The following is an 18,058-nucleotide window of genomic DNA, read 5'->3' as shown; positions in this document are numbered from 1 at the left end:
AACCATAGCCCTCTAATGTTGCTTTGTAAATTAACTTATATCAATAGAACTCCCAAGTCAATCTAAAATATTTGACTCTCTTGCAATCACACAGTTGCATAAGTACAGTAGGTATACACATAATCAAACACTACAAGTGTCATTTAATTGCCTTTGAAATGCATGCCATTTGGATTGCTGACAGATTATAGCAACTGCTTGAAGCTGTTGGCACTATGTGTTTGAGTCAAACACAACCTTAAGTCAATGAAAAGAACAATATATTACCAGAGGCATTGGTTAACCTACTATTCCACTACTGTCTTTCTTTTTTATTTCTTCCTTTCATATTTACTCAAATGTGCTTCAGACTGATATGGAATACATTGCAAACTCACAAGGAAACATTAAATGAAGACTGTATTATATATAATACCATGTTTTATGATATTCATAGAAGTTTGCAACAAAATGTAGGCGCATGATAAGCTCAACACCAACCCCAATGTTGCAATGAATCAAGATTGGAAGAATACATTAGGAAAAATGTCCTACCATTTATAAATAGCTCTTGTAAATTTATATACTTAGCTGAAGTATAAACTTATCCAAAAATCTGCTTACTCCTATAAAATAAAGCCCCAGGCACAAATATGTTTCAGCTTACCTGCAACTTGATTCTAGAAATCTTTATCAATGATAGCATTTTCAAGATCCTCAACAGCACTAGTAGTTTGTGTGTTTAAATGTAATGAAAAGGAAGCTTTTGAAACCAGACATACTGTACGTCTCACTAAATAGCCATTAAAAGGAGCAATGCAAGCAACTGAATGTTATGTGTTACACACGTGTAATGTTAGGTTGAAAACATTTCTCTCGTGTGAATAGCATGACATTGCTTTGCAATGGTAATGTGTCTGTCTCCTCTGTCACATCCCTTCTTCTCTCTCTGTCATTCTCTTTCTGTCCTCCATGTCTCTCAAGTCTTGCTGGAGCTCTGAGAAAGCTTTGTTTGTATATTGAGTGAGTGGGGGGAGGGAAGACTGGGGATTCCCACTGGCTAGTCACATGCCCCTGGGGATCGACCTCCTTCTTGGGAAACCCCTTGCTTTTGTGATTATCCAGAAATAGGGTTGCGCCTTCCTCCACAAACATTTCTCTTTAAGTTGAAGTATCTACATGGCAGCAGTATTCAGTGGCCAGACAGCAATGATAGCAATGATCCTGAGAAAATTGCAAATATCTTAGGAACCTGACTGTTTCCACATCAGTATGAAACCTCTGTGCCTTGCTCATTCTGAGGTGTGAATAAGTACATGAAGATTCTTTGTGATATGTCATTGCTTTGGCTGGGACAAACTATTTGTGGTATGAATGTGTACGTGTGTAAGAATTTTTGCAATACTTTGTGTTAGCTGTGTTTGTTTTAGGAAAAGAGAAATGTGGTCAAATATATAGATCCCCAAGGCACTATTGTTCAACGTCATCTCCTGTCCATTGTCATCATTTTTCAAGCCCTCTATTTCCTGATCTCCTTCAAGAGCATGCCTAGTTTATTGTGATCAAACTGTTAACTTGCCCTCACTAAGGAAGTTAACACTAGGGATGTGCAGAAGGGACAGATTCGTCCCATTCGGGATTCGGATTTGTAGGAGCCCAAATCCATTGCATCCATTCTCGGGGGCCCCCGATCCATTCATATGTCAAAAATACATTTGTTCCCCCCCAAAAATCCCATCCCAACCCTTTAAAGTTATTTTTCTACAACCCCCCACCCTCCTGACTCCCCCCCCCAAGACTTGCCAAAGTCCCTGGTGGTCCAGCATGGGTCTTGGAGCGATCTCCTACACTCGGGCCGTCGGCTGTCGGTATTCAAAATGGCGCTGATAGCCCTTGTGACATAGTAAGGGCAAAGGCTATCAGCGCCATTTTGAATACTGGCAGCCGACGACCTGAGTGCAGGAGATCGCTCCAGGACCCCCGCTGGACCACCAGGTACGTTTGGCAAGTCTTGGGGGGGTCAGGAGGGTGGGGGGCCTATTCGTTGGTGATCCGTTGTATTTGTGGGGGTTCGCCATACATTTCGGAACCCCCACGAATACAACGAATATGGCATATATGGTGCGGATTCACAATACGTTGAAAACGAATGCACACTCCTAGTTAATACTAGGTCCTAACAGGTATTAAATAGAATCCAGTTAGCAAGGTCTCATTGAATAGCATAGAGGATGAGCATTCCATGCTGTTTAGCTTAAGTTCAGTAATCCTTCATTTGCATATGACATTCCTTCATTTACATGCACAGACACAAACATTTTCTCATGCCTACATCTTTTCAGGCCCCTTTAACATTCATGTTAAGGCCTTTCTGCATAGCTTGCTATTTCTAGAATGCACAAGAGGGCCTCAACTTACATGCTAACTTTATTGCATAGGCTTTTTTCATCTTTGAATATTCGTCCTTAAAGAAAGCTATTTTCTCTGTTTCTTTAATTCCATGTTCATAGAAGAACAATGATTGCTACAGAGTGAGCTTTCAGAACTCATAATTCATATTTATTTTAGTACAAAATAAGCAAATACACTGCTATGAAATAAATATTTAATGTACCATGTAATATACAGCTTTTTATATTTTTACTATATCAAGTATTTTGTTTTATACTATAATTACTTATGTACTTATTTTTTCAACTTAATAATTAATGAACCAATTACTAACCTACAATGTCTTGAAATCTACAAGCCTATAGAGTGTATGTGAAGGCAGCATGGCTGAATACACAGAAGTTCTGAAATCTTGGCAAGCAATTAATATTCCACTTATAAGCCATTCAACTGAAAAATATTCAGGTCAAGTGCAGCAATTTAAAGTTGACAGTTAAATGATAGCCACTATGAACTTACTGTCCATGCACTAGGCATCTGAAAAAGAAATGCTCATTACCTGCTTCGCTGGTTCTGATCACTCGAGATGGTACACTTGGATCTCCAGTCCCAATAGAATTGGAAGCTACAACTCTGAATTCATATTCTACCCATGGGTTCAGATCAACTGCCATTGCAGACTCCATATCACCTCCAATAATCTCTGGTACTGCGGAAAGCCAAGAGTGTCAAATTCATTATGTCATCAAAAAGCTTTTCACTTGCAGGACTCATAATGTTACTGATATGAACAGACAAATGATATTAGAAACCTTATTGTCAAAACAAGTCTGTAAAACCATGCACTGTAAAATAAATATGCATAATCCAAACAGAATTCTCAAGACAAAAAGGGTTATGTAATCCCTAATAAATCAAGCAAGCACAATATTTTTGTTCTGCAAAATTAACTTTCACTGTGCTACTAATATAGTAAGTCTCAGCACTTTCAGTATTACTAGTACAATGTGAGTACTTAACAGTGGTTCTCAACCTAATCCTTGAGACACACCTAGCCTAGTGGCCAGTCAGGTGTTTAGGATATCCATAATAAATATGCATTAGATAGATTTTCATACAATGGAGGCAGTGCATGCAGGTCTACTTCATGCATATTCATTGTGGCTATCCTGAAAACCTGACTGGCTAGGTGTGTCCTGAAGACTGGGCTCAGAAACCCTGCATAAAGAAGTCCGTATTCAACACATTTATTTGGCTAAGTCTGGCACTAACCAAATAAACAACTGGATTTGAAAATCCCACTGGGCCCTGACATAGCTGATAAGTTGTTTTCTGGCTAAAACTGTATATGGCTAAGTCAGAGGTAGCATGCAGAAATTCTATGGTGAATCAGCTATGTTAGCCAGATAACACTGATTTTACCTGGCTAACACAGGGGCCGATGCAATAATCTTTGCGGAAAGTGGGCGCTGACTTTTCAGCTCCCGCTTTCTTAACTCACGCATGGCGCCTGCAAGGGGGGGGCACCATGCAATATGTAAATTAGGGTGTCACGCTAGGAAGGAGGCGTAGGGTCGCTTGCGCAACCTTAGCCCCTCCTTGCTAACGCGACCCGCTGTGGCTGCCGGTTATGAAGACCGACGCCAGTAAACCCGGCCTCAGTTTTCATAACCTGCCTGTCTGAGACACACATTTATCTTTTTGCATTTGGAGTGAATGAGAATAGCCTCATTCAGATGCATTTGCATGCGATGAGCACTAACTCATTCACTCTGCATCGGACGCGCATTAAATAGGCGCTAATCCCCTATTGCATTAGGGGGTGTCATTAGTGCCTATTTAACCCTCGTCTGACAGCGGGTTAAACAGTGCGCTCGGCTGAGCGCACTGTATTGCATCGGCCCCATAGCTGGATATCTTTAAGATAGCTGAAGAGCAGTTCTAAAGCTAACTGTATAAACTTAAAATAGCTAGTTATATTCAGTAGTATACTCATGCCCTGAATACCCTAGCTAATAGCTAGATAAGTTTATTCAGCTAACTCTGCCTGCCACCCAGTGGCTGAATATGGATGTCAGTATGTTTCAGCATTTCAGCTCCAGACAAAAAAATGTTAGATCCAATCCAAGCTCCCAGGAGAAAATGTACCCAGTTCTAAAATCCAGAGTTTTGCTGGAACAACTTTGTATGTCTCCTGTTCTCACATATTCCAGTTCTTTCGGTTTGTAAAGAGGCCGCAATGTATTTATAGAGAAGAAAGTGACAAATGATATAGGTTTTATGCAAGATGTCAAGACACTCTTAAGTTTTGATATACAAGTTTGAAGTTCCAGGAGCATGTAATTATGCAGGGTTTACGTTATTCAAAACTGGAACTTAAAAAAACAAAACAAACTATAGCCAAGCTATTCATCGAGTTTAGCAAATAAAAATACTCATCTTAGTTTTAAAAATTGCAGTTCAGAAGTCCAGTGTATCTCAGAACAATCACGTAAGAAGCCTATATTTGGGGTCTTTAAGTTGACCCTTGCTCAAGCTATACATTATCAACTTCATTCCATTATGCAAGGCTCATTTCATCCCATTTTGAATATGCAGAGTTAGATAGAAAAGGTTCAATAAACTTTGATGTTTTCACAAAGAAAGAGGAAGAAACCAAATGCCTAATCCATACTTCAATCACCACATTGTCTCAAAATGGTCAAAACAATATCTATGACCCTACTCTATAGAAATCAAAGAAGAATGGAAGAAAAATAGAACTATCTAATTTCAGGTTGGAAAAACACTTTTATATGTAGAAAGAAGTAACCAAGATTTTAATATGCCAGTTAGGGAAGTATCACATGCAAGCTGAATAGAAAGTTAAATCTCATGCCCTCAGTCCTTTATCAAAGTACCATTTCCTTCACAAATAATACCTCCATTCTTTCCACATCTCTGAGGCTTCGCTATCTACTTTACTGCTTTTATGATAGCAAGCACTCATATCTATTAAATGCACAATACAGAGCAAAATATACAAAGGGTGTAGGGATTAGGGTTAGGGGCATGGGGAAATAAAGGATTCTGCATCTAGACAGGACTCTGCACCCATCATCATGCCCATATCTCACAGAAATAGCCTTTCTCATTGGTATCCATTGTCTCTGATGCATATTGCAGCCATACTGGATTACTGCACATAAAGAGCAAACTATTGCCACATGTGTCTTATCTCAATCACGGGCAGGAAACAATAATAAAGTTTGCTTTCAAAGTCATCACCTAACATCTCCCTGTTGATGTCTAGATATCAACAAAAAAGATCATAAAATAGGATGCTAAACCATCCTGCAATGACAATTTCTCTCGCTACCTCTTACAGTGGGAACAGAGATAGATACACCATTTCAATACAGTGTCTCCCTGTGGCATGAACTCTGAGATTGATTGGTCTGTTTTTTCTGATACCTGTTTCCTTAAGTTTTATTAGTATTTTTTTTGTATTGCATCATATTTTTTTTTGTGCTGTTGCTTATGCATTCTCTATAGTTTTTATGCAATCTTTTGCCTGTCAAATCTTCTACTACCTTTTCCGGCTTCCCCAGGACTCCCTCTACATCTCTCTGACATCAGTTGTGTCATGTGACCTTGGGTGCGTTTTTATGGTATTTATTTGTAATCTCCTGAGACACGCCTGTAATGCTGCTCCTATAAACCTGTGAGCACGGCTTGTAATGTGTGGTGAGCTTTTGCTATTCTTCAACTCATTTATATTTGTTGTTACCTGTTTTTCTTTCCTTGTGCTCTGTTATTTTCTGTTATTATTTGTTGTTATCTTTACTCTTAGATGGTCCCTCCCTACGCAGTCAACGAAACTCGGTCCATGTTGGGGGACCGTGAATTGGTTTATAAAAAGCATGAATATCCAGCTCTTTAAATGCTATTAAAAGCTTAGTATTTGAACAGCCTACAATTATTTGGACTATATAATTTTTTTTTTTTACCAAATCTCTCTTTGTTATTCTAGGCTGAGGTGATATAACATCAAGGAGGCAAGATAACTTCATGGCACAATGTTTACACTTGGGGACTGTGCCATCATCCCCCATATGGAGCAGTCTGTGACAGTCAATGCCACCTCCTCTAATATTTGATCATTAAGTCAAGCTCTGTTTTAAAATAAATGCAGTACCCTCTTATACTGGCAAGGTTTTTGGGTTAAGGGGTTTTATTTGAAGTAAAACTGTGTTGGCAAATTCATATCTTACACATGAATAAAACGTGTCCTTTTTACTCACGTGGAGGTAAGGTGTTACTTCCTGATTCACTCCTATTCTGTGTCTAAGGGGGTCATTTTTCAAAGCGATCGCACGCGAAAAGTCCCTTTTCGCGTGCGATCACTAAAAAGGGGCAGCGTCAAGACCGGAACAGGAGGAGTCGGGGCAGCACCGGGGCGGACGCCGTGAAGACAGCGTGGACGGCGAAAAGGTAAGGAGCCTTTTCGCTGCCTATTTCGCGCCCAATAGCACCACCTTTTATGATGGCGCTATTGGGAGCGAAAGCCGGCAGCGATCGCACCGCAGAGATGCGATCGCTGCCAACTATCACAGGCCCGCCCCCCCCCCCCCCCACCGTGCAATTCACGATGCTGCGGTAGGTTAGAAAATCTAGGCCTTAGGGAATATACCTTGATGAATCTGGCCCTTTGTTTGTTATTTCTGGATACAATTTAGGAAGGCGGGAGGGGAGAGGAAAGAACCAGATAGCACCCAAAGAGGAAGGGTACGTTGTGGCCATGTTGGGGGTAATTTCCAAAACCATTTACACACAAGGATGTCATTTTCAAAGGGGTTCTATGCGAAAAATAGCATATGCTATATGTGTTCAAGAAGTATGTATTCATTTATAAGCTATTTTATAGATTTCGAGAGTACACACATATTTTCAGTTTCTCATGTACATTACTAGAGAGAAAGAAAAAGGGCAGTCTAAGGATATTCAAAAGTATGCGCAATAGTTGCTATTTTGTAAGAGATATACATGTTTGCATTACCAAACCTAGGGCCTGATTTTAAAAAGCATTTACATGCTTAAATTTGGGGGAGGATATTAAGAGCCCTGCTCACCTAAATCCGCCCAAATCCGGGCGGATTTAGGCGAGCAGGGCCCTGCGCGCCGCTGAGCCTATTTTACATAGGCCTACCGGCGCGCGCAGAGCCCCGGGACTCGCGTAAGTCCCGGGGTTTTCTGAGGGGGGCGTGTCGGGGCGGGCCCGAACCGCGCGGCGTTTTCGGGGCGTGTCGGGAGTGTTCCGGGGGCGGGCCCGGGGGCGTGGCTACGGCCCGGGGCGGTCCGGGGCGGTCCGGGGGCATGGCCACGCCCTCCGGACCTGCCCCCAGGTCGCGGCCCGGCGCGCTAGCGGCCCGCTGGCGCGCGGGGATTTACGTCTCCCTCCGAGAGGCGTAAATCCCCCGACAAAGGTAAGGGGGGGGGTTTAGACAGGGCCGGGCGGGTGGGTTAGGTAGGGGAAGGGAGGGGAAGGTGAGGGGAGGGCAAAAGAAAGTTCCCTCCGAGGCCGCTCCGATTTCGGAGCGGCCTCGGAGGGAACGGGGGTAGGCTGCGCGGCTCAGCGCGCGCCGGCTATACGGAATTGATAGCCTTGCGCGCGCCGATCCAGGATTTTAGCGGCTACGCGCGTATCTACTAAAATCCTGCGTACCTTTGCTTGCGCCTGATGCGCCAGCAAAAGTACGCCAAATCGCGCGGTTTGAAAATCTACCCCTTGGGTTTTACACTTAACTCGAGTAAATGGGCTTTTGAAAATTGCTAACATATATATACCATTGAATTGTCCATAGGATTTACTCATGTAAGTGCACTTTAGATGAGCAAATGGCTTTTGAAAATTGCTATGACAATATATTACATTTACACATGAAACAACTTTGAAAATTCACCTGTTGGAGTATTTTTCAAACGAATTTACATGTATAACTGCAACTGCTATTGTAGCAATTTTCAAAAGCCATTTATGCACATAAAGTGCACTTACATGCAAATATCCTATGGACAATTCAATGGCATATATTGTAGCAATTTTCAAAAGCCCACTTACAGGTGTAAAGTGCATTTACACATGTAAAACCTATTTTAAAGTGTGTAAATCCTTTTGAAAATCAGTCCCTAATTGTACTCTTTTACCTTGCTAATTGACTCACACAAATGAAATTGGACTTGTCTGTGGTCTGCAGTTTTTGGTGAGAGTTCTGGGAGAACTGGTGGGGGTTGAGGGTAAAGTCTTAGAGGATCTAGGTGAACTGAAGAAATCCTGGGTGAACTGGTGGAGAAATCAGCAAACTGGTGATTCCAAGACCTCATGCATACCTTATGAAATACTTACCTCTGTGTTTAATTCTGCATGTTTTATTTGTGCAGTGTTGAAATGATTTTGCATGTAAAATATAGACGTGCATGTGATAAAATGTGTAGAGAATGTATGCATTGTCTTGCATTGGAAGCATACATGTGTGCTTTAGAGCAGAAATATGCAATATTTGATAAATTATGCAGTCCCTGCTGTACAGTTCATAAAATACTAGCATTAATTTCCGCCCATACAATGACACACACAAATGCTGGACCACTGATAGGTTTGAAAGTCGGGCTGCAAGGACCTGTTATTCAAAAGGTTTTATGCCTGTAAATGGGCTTTGGAAAATTGCCTGAAGTACACACATAAACGTATACACATATTTACACCTGCTCCAGAGCAGGTAAAAAGGTGTGTGTGCATACAGAGCCCTCACGGGTGTATATCAGCTTTGAAAATTTGGGCTAAAGTCTGCAAGTACTTTCTACTCACTGATTTTAGCCCTGCTTTCAGAGATATAAAATTACCCTGTATACTTTATTTCTTGTCTTTAATGGGGTAAGTTTGTAACAGCCCACATAAATTAGATAGCAAATATTTGCAAAGGTTACATCAAATTTCAAAGGGATAGTGTGCATGCACAAATTTGCATGCATGCTTTTCAAAGTGCAAAAGTATGCGCATGAATACAAACCGCTCCCCAACGCCGGACCTGGGAATTACCATTTTTCAGTCTTTGGAAACATGCACAAATATAAGGCGGGCAATTTTATAAGAGGCCATTTTGGTATATATAAAAGCCTGTATTACCTGCAGAAGTCCCTTTTGGAAATTGTTCTCCAAAAGCTCTGGATGCCTGCTGGGTATCTATTCTTGTGACCCAATTTCAAAGCTGTAGATACATAAATAATTTACTGCCTAGGACAGCCGTACATACATCATATAAGGCCTGGAATTTCCCCTGGAGCAGATATTGGACGAAGTAAGAGAATTCCCTAGTGAAGGGAGCACCGATGGCTTGTGTCACAGAAATTCTCAGACTTTCAGAGAGATAAAAGCTGTGATTCAGTTTCAAAATGATTATAGACCTGGAAGTAAAATATTAAAAGCTTCTCCTCATAAAAATGAAATGGTTCATTTGGAATATCATGAAACCAGCAATGCAGAAGAAGAAGTTTAGGCATCCAAAAATATCGCTGTCAAACAGACAGCTTAAGGAGATGAACAGAACATTTATTACTTGAGGCAATCCTTGCCGTGGTATTCCACTAATGCCTTGCTTCTTTAGTACATCAGTTTGGACCACTATTATCCTTTGTTACAATATGTGCAGGGAAGGAGAAGTTTAGATGAATTCATTCATGTCAATCATCTTTCTCTCCATCTGTGCATTCTCTTTTATCCAATTTATACTACTTAACACAAAGCACTGCTGCAATTGATTCCAGTGCTCAGGGACATATGTTTGCCAAAGGCATTTTTGCAGAAATATCCAGGTTTGTGTCATTCACCTCTGGGAGTTCCTGTTAGAAAACTGCCATCTTTTTAAAAGATAAAAAAAGAACTGAAAATTAGGGGTTATGGTGGTGGTTTATTGTGGAGGTGATAGATGGAATTGCTAAGAATATAAAAAGTGCGAGAATTGCCAACTGGGTCAGACCAAAGATCCATCTTGCAAGGCATCCTTTCTTGACAGTGTTTAGAGGAGAAGAGGGGTGTGGAATTTATGGCCCATCGGCTACATTTGGTCATCAGTGCCATTTTTACTGGCCTGAAAAGAATTGCTGTCACCATATCATCGCAGCCAGGCAGGGCTGCCAAATGAGCCCCCGCAAAAAATAAAATAAAATCCAGCCACCCCCAGAGACCCTCTGTTTTACCCCTTCCCCTTACTGACTTTATCACTCATGAAGCAGGACAGTCTTAGCTTCGACTAAGGCAGTGGCAGCAGCAAGTTATGTACAAAAACAGGCCCCAGAGACTGAAGTGACACACACCCTGAGGCCCTGACTCCCTCACAGAAACCATAAGGAGGAGGCCCTTTGTGGGACCTAGGAGTGTGCATTAGTTCAGCCCCTGACCCATGCTCTTTTATAATCTGCTGCCACCACCACAGTCAAGACCAGGACTGGCTCATTCTCAGGGGGAAGGGTTGGAGACAGAGAGCATCTGCAGTGGAGGGAGAGGACTGCAGTTCACCAAATGAAATGTTTTGCTTTAAGTGGCCCTTGTGGCCAGATAACTTTGATACCCCTGACTCAGAGGAAGGACCTTGCTTTAACACATTCGTCATCTATGAGTTCTGTTTTTTTTCAGCATTGACTATGAGATATAAAAGGACAATAGCTGTAGAATTCTATTCTCTGTATAATAATTTCACTAATGACAATCTTTCTCTGGATGTTTATTTACAAAATCATTTCAGGAATACTTTTTAATTCTCAAGAGACTGACTTTTGCGAGTGTAAGAACAAACATCAATCTTTACTATTAGCCTAACATATTACACTGAGACTTTTAGATACTACAAAGCCTAATATGGTTTCCTGCTTTCATTCTTCAAGGCACCAATTTCAGGAAGAACCACCACTGACTTTAACCTTCTAAGTGCATTAATCTGAAGAAGTGTTTTCCTCTGTAGCTGTGAGGGATCAGAACATAAAGCGTGGAGTCAGTAAACCCTTGGTATCTCTGTAGATTGTAATCCTTGCTCTGTCATTGACTTTATTTGTGACCTTGGGTAAGTTCCTTCAACAGCCTGTGCTTTGGGCTGAATAATAATTGGGTATTAGTTATATTATTGTTCCCTGTCTCTTTCTAAAGCTATCAAATAGTGCCTGCACACAAAAGTCTTTATTATTTTTCTATCGTAGCAATTGTTGTAGATGTCTTATATTTCTAGAAATCAATGCTTGTAAAATCCCAGATACTTTAACATGTAGGAAACAACCAAAAGCATTATTGTTTCATGAGGCTTACCCTATGGTAACAGTTTAACTAGTAGTCCCTGCATTATATATCTGAGGTCTCCGTTACAGGCTGTTGAGTTTTTTCAGATCAGATTATTTTTGTTTTTATTATCTGCTGCTCTTTGGATTTTAGTTTGTTTGTTTAATGGATCTATTTTCTATCTCAGTGTTATATATATTAAGTTACAATCTGCCATGTACAACTGCTTGTTAAAGGAAGAATAGAAATATATGTAAAAAATAAATAATAAAATAATGAAACCACCTATGGATGAAAGATATTATGAGGCAATTTTCAAAACTACACACATAGGAGATAATTTTCAAAAGGGTCTTTTTCCCTCATGGACTTTCTAACAAATTTTAAAGGGAAAGTAGGTGCAAAATTTCCCCTTGAAAATTACCCAGGCAAAAAGTGTTTGCAGAGATTTTCACCTCCTTTTTTTCTTGAGGTTACATTTCTCTCTGAAAACCCATACACACAGTTTTGAAAATGCAAAACTAGGTACGCTGTTACTTCCCCCAACCTAAACCCACCTCTGAGCCTGCCTGTTTTTCCCACAGGTAAAAGTGTGCATGCTGTTGCTCCTCACACTTTGCCCACATACAGGGTGGACATTTTTCAATAACCCTTTTATTCTGATAAATAGCTTTTTACAGGGGTACATGGATTTTTAAAATTGCCCTCTATATTGAAAACAATTTTGAAGACATTAATAGGAAAAAGATAAATATATATGCACACAACTAAGTGGTCAACGCTTATATCAACATGCAACTTGATTTATTGTTGGTTAATCGTTTTTCAGGTCTCTGTAGTGCAATCCATCACAGTACAGGATTCTATCTTAAAAATTTTATCCAATAAATTGTTGTACATGATCTGCAGGTACAGAACTCACTGGGTCTGTGTGGATGCACATTTCATTGTTCTACACATGGTTGAGGTCTCTTGGGAAAAAGCAAAAGATAGTTGTTTTTTTTTTTTAAAGTACTTTGAAGAAAAAAAGTGACAGATGTTTTACAAATGAATACAACGAGGTCTTCTTGGTGGATTTAACAGGGGGCAATGTAAAACAAAACAGTGGCTGTGCAGGTGCATTGAGGGTCATCTGTCACTTCTTCACCACTGGTCCAGGAATCCCCTCCTTGCGATCCAGGAAGAGAGAGGCTGAGCACTCCTCTGGATTATCCCTTCCTTGGGCCACAGAAGGAGAAGGCCAGTGAGCACTATCCCAGGCATACCCCTCCCTAATGCCCAAGAAGAAAGAAAAGATAGCACAGGCCTAAGAACCCCTCCTTAGACCACAACAGAAGACGGGCAATTACACAGTGCTGGAGGAATCCACTCTACCAGTCCAAGAAGTAGAGATTGAATGCAAGTAACCTTTTGGAAAAAAAATTTACGTCTATAATTTTTTCACAAGTTTCCACTTGTAAACTGTAAAAATTTAATACCAGGCCAAGAATTATTTGTTTTTATTGGCCACACTAGTAGGTATTATAAATTGTCCGTGAGTTTGTAGAAATGTATCTTGCCTACATACATTACACTGACACTCTTCATTTAACTTTCTATAAATGAGTTTGAAATGTTTTTATTTGTATTTCAAACACATTTACTCAAATACATTTAAAGCTCCAGTGGAATGTAATGAAAATATATTTGTGAGAAGATTAATTGAAGATTGTATTATGATCAGAGCTGAATGTTAATATGATATTCATATTTGGAAATAGATGTTTGCTGTTTTTGTGTACATAACTGCTAGGCAATGCTTTATCTGCAAGTGCATTGAATGTAAATCTAAAACACTCAGAAAGGGTCTTAGCAAATGGGATATTTTAAATATTTACACATTTTGGTCAGATTAGATATTTCCATATGTAATTATGTGTTATGATCACAGTGGGTTTTAGGTGATCATAACAATTTCTCAGTCTCTCTTTTTATCCCCATCTCCTCTTTGATACTGAAGTATATAACTCCATAATGAGAAGGAGAGAAACTGCAAAACCAATTTACCCAGGTAAATTGGAGAGAAGGAGCGGCCAGGTAGTTAGAATATCAGGTTGAGAACCATGGACGACGAGGTTCAAATACAGCCTTGCCCACTGATTCTTCTTGTGATCTTGGACAAGCCACCTTAATCTTGATTGTCTCAGGTACAAACTCAGATCATTTATTAAGCTGCCTTAGGGCTTTACCATGTGGTAATTGGCATTTTCTGAGCAGAAGATACTCTAACAAGGAAATCATGTATGGAATATCAAAATATTGCACCCCTCAAAACCTGGTGCAATGCAGATTTTAAAATAAGCTGATATACATGCCAGCGTATCTAAAACAGCTCACAAACACTGTAAATGCATGGAAATCAAATGATCCAAAAGTCTGTAAATTAGTCCCACTTCTGTCTAGAAATCCCTCCCCTTGAGCCAAGAAAATCCGACCTTTCCCTGGCCTCTCACCCCCAAGTCTCCCAGTGAACTTACTCTCTTGTCCGGAGGGCAGGGAGCTCTGATTGTTCACTTTCTTGCATAGGTGTGCTCTGCCTTTGACACTAGACCACCAGGGCAAGAAATGAATAGGGTCATTCATCAAAATGTGTTACGGCATTAACGCACGTGATAATAATGCTAGCACATGGCACGAATGCAAATTTTGGAAAGGGGCGAGATTGGGGAGGAGTTTGGGTGGGATTTATGAAAATGAATGGCAATATCGCACAGTTTTAACGCCGGAAATAACTACACCTTTTTTTCCTGGCGTTAAGCTGTGCAATATGACCGAAATGGCAGTAATGCAATTTGCGATACATTTTTCAAATTACATTTCTGGGCTTGAGGGAGAGGGAGGGAAAGAGAGAGAGCCTCTGGGGAGGACCTCACAGTATGTAACTATTTATATGCCTATAGGAGGGGCATCTAATAGCTCAAGGTGAGGTCTTGGTGGTGCTTTAGGATTTAGGGGCAAGTTTTTCATGTAGAGTGAAATGTACAAAACGCATAGGGCTAGATTTTAAGAGGAACGCGCAGGCGTACATTTGTGCGCATAACCCGGCACGCACAAATGTACGTCCGATTTTATAACAAGTGTGCGCAGCTGCATGCATGTTATAAAATCCAGAGTCAGCGCGCGCAAGGGGGTGAATAATTGTGTAACTTACGTGCGCCGAGCCACACAGCCTTCCTCCGTTCCCTCTGCCCCCCACCTTCCCCTCCCTTCCCCCTCCCTTCCCCTCCCTAACCCGCCCCCCAGCCCTACCTAAATCCCCCCCCTACCTTTGTTTTGTTATTTATGCCTGCCTCCGGGCAGGCGTAGGTTGCGCGCGCCGGCTGAGTGCCAGCATGCGATCCCCGGGCCCAGTGGCAGTGGAGAGACCTCTGGCCATGTCCACGCCCCGCCCATTTTTTCGAGCCCCAGGACTTACACACATCCCGGGGCTTGCGTGCGTCGCCGGGCCTATGCAAAATAGGCCTATGCAAAATAGGCGCGCGTAGGCTTTGAAAATCTGCCCCATAGTATACCTCGGTGAAGATTTGATATCATTTGGAGTGAGGAAAGTCTCACAAAGATGACATTTTGTACTATGTTATCTGATCCTAGCTTGATTGTGCCTTCTTTTTCTGTGGATATTTTTTCTGACCATAACTATTTATGTAATTTTCTCCCCTAGCATAATCCCATCCTGTGAAAGCCCTCATGAGGGTAAAAGATAAACATTGTCATCATACAGCAGTGCTATATGACATAGCCTAAATTACTCACACTGAATGCATAGTATTATTACAGTAAAATTGTATCATGTAAGCTAAGGTAGACACATATCATCCATATCCCTTCTTCTCAACACTCAGAATACCTCATTTTATAGTTAATTCATTTTTTTCAGTCAAATACATCACTACAAAATAAGTCGTGCTGGACCTGCAGACACATTCAAGAAATTAAATAAATATAACAAACATTTGTAGAAAGTAAAATAAATAACACCCTGAGCCTCGATTCCTAGTCTTTCTTCCATGGCCTGCTGGATTTGAGGATTTTAGGGTCTCCCTCCCTTCTTCTTCAATCTGGAGCAGCATATGGCTAGAAAAGAAGAAAAATAATTAATAAGAGAGCAAGAACTTATAGAAACATAGAATATGACAGCAGATAAGGACCATAAGATCCACGTAGTCTGCCCAATTTGCTCCTTTTCTAATGCAATAGACCACAGTTATTTCTGGTTTTCTCTTAAATTCTTCACAATTTTGAAGTATGTTACTATTTTCTTCTACCACCTCCACTGGGAGGGTGTTTCATATATTCACTATCCTTTCTATGAAGAAATATTTTTAATGTCACTACTGAGACATCTCCATTTAAGAATCATAATATGACCTATTGCTCTAGAATTTCCTTTCCATTCCTTTGGAATATTTGAATGTCTCTATCATATCCCCCTCTCTCTCTCTCTTTCTTTACTTTTTTAACAATTTGGATCCTGTGCCATCCAAGACTCTGAGCAGGTAAAAACGGATACATTCACAGTAACCTCTCTTGGATTTCTGCATCCCAAATGCATGGCTCTTCTGCCTTGAAACTTGGTTGCCAAACACTCAACCACTCTTCAAGCTTTCTTACATCACTCCTCATTCTGTCTATTCCCTCAGAGGTGTCCTCTTTTTTGCATATTTTAGTGCCATTTACAAAAATGTATAATCTTCCTTTTTAATTCTTCTGCAATATCACTCATGAATATTGAAAAGAACCTTTCCCAGGACCGATCCCTGAGGCATTTCACTGATAACCTCTTTCCCGGGAATGAACTCCATTTACTTCTACTACTCTGTGTTGTCTATCACTCAACCAGTTCCTAAACCAGTCTACTCCTTTTGGAACTGCCCTTATACTGCTCAGTTTGGGGTAGATTTTAAAAGGAGTACGTGCGCGTCTATATGCGCGTACTTCTTGGTGCGCATACATGGATGCGCCAATTAATAACATGCGCACGTGATGCGCACATGTCATAAAATCCCTTGGCTGTGCACACATGTGTTTATAATCCAAATGTGCATGTGTGGGCAGCATGTGCAGGGGAGCCCAATTTTGTAAGATTATGCAAGGCGACGCAATTGGGCCTCCCTGAGTTCCCTCCCAGTCCGCTCCAATTAAGGAGCGGACTGGGAGAGAACGTCCCTATCCCCTATCCATATTCCTTCCCTCTTCCCCTCTCCTCTCCACTGCTAGACCCTTTCGCCTACCTTTCTTTTTTTTTTGTTTTTGTTTTATTGCTTACTGCTCCTTTGGAGCAGATGCAACTTATGCGTGCCAGCTGACTGCCGGCACACACTTTCCCACTTTCCCGAGAAAGCGGCTAATGGTCACTGTCCAGGCCTGCCTCTGTCCCACCCCTCCCCTCCCCAGACCACACCCCTCCCACCCCCTTTTCAGGGCCCAGCAATTATGCGTGTATCATCATTTATGCTCGTGGCTGGGCTCTTTTGAAAATGTGCATGGCGCATGCAGGGCCCGGCCACATGCATAAATGATATTTGTGCGCGTGGCCGATTTAAAATTTGTCAGTCCAGCAGATGTGTTGCACAATAATTAACAATGGTCCATCCTGTGCAAGTCTTTGCTTTAATTCTAAGGTCAATAAATCAAATAAATTAATCAGATGTATTTGAGAGGATTTCTATTCGGAAAAGCTGTGCTGCTTCAGATCCTGCAATCCACTTATTGCCCCGGCTATTATTTTTCCCCTATTTTTCTGTCGTAGGGGGTGTTGCATTTTGGAAGGCGTTGTGTATTTTCATGGAAGTGGGAAGCTTCAAGTTGTACGTTATTGGTCCCAGGCAGCGGAGAACAGAGAAAGGTCCAATAAAACGTGGAGCGAATCAGATGGCATATAGACGTATGAACTTGGTACTGAGTCATACCTTGTCTCCTGGTTGAAATTGCGGTACTGCTCTGTGATGAGCGTCATAACATTTCTTGGCCCGCTGTCCTGCCTCTTCCAAAAGGCCTTTGGTTTGTTCCCAAAGAAGATGGAGTTCTTCAGCTGAAGCTTGAGCTATTGGAGACACTGACAAGGGTATTGGTAGTGGTGGTAATGGCTGATGGCCATACACAGTCTGGAAAAGTGTTGATCCATTTACGGCTGATGGATGAGAATTTAGGGCGAACTCAGCCCAGGGTAACAATTCTGCCCAGTCACTTTGTCTGGAGTTGACATAGGAGTGGATGAATTGTTTAAAGGTACGGTTCGTTCTTTCGGTTTGACCATTAGATTGTGGATGGTATGCTGACGTCAGGTCTAAATAAATATCAAATTTCTTACAAAGAGCTCTTCAGAACGTAGCCATAAACTGTACT

General features: G+C 41.2%; 1 protein-coding gene across 5 annotated transcripts in view; it reads right to left on the bottom strand.

The window, feature by feature from the left end:
* Positions 1-18,058, bottom strand: part of CNTN5 (contactin 5) — a 2,626,638-nt gene that overhangs the window by 156,000 nt on the left and 2,452,580 nt on the right. For all 5 annotated transcript variants that reach the window (XM_029602387.1, XM_029602386.1, XM_029602389.1 and 2 more), the window contains one exon: positions 2,930-3,079. In XM_029602387.1, the coding sequence (XP_029458247.1) occupies positions 2,930-3,079 (150 nt within the window). The remainder of the gene's footprint in view (positions 1-2,929; positions 3,080-18,058) is intronic.

The sequence above is a fragment of the Rhinatrema bivittatum genome, chromosome 5 (genome assembly GCF_901001135.1).
Source record: "Rhinatrema bivittatum chromosome 5, aRhiBiv1.1, whole genome shotgun sequence".
Taxonomy (NCBI): domain Eukaryota; kingdom Metazoa; phylum Chordata; class Amphibia; order Gymnophiona; family Rhinatrematidae; genus Rhinatrema; species Rhinatrema bivittatum.
This window is presented reverse-complemented; position numbering and strand designations above follow the sequence as displayed.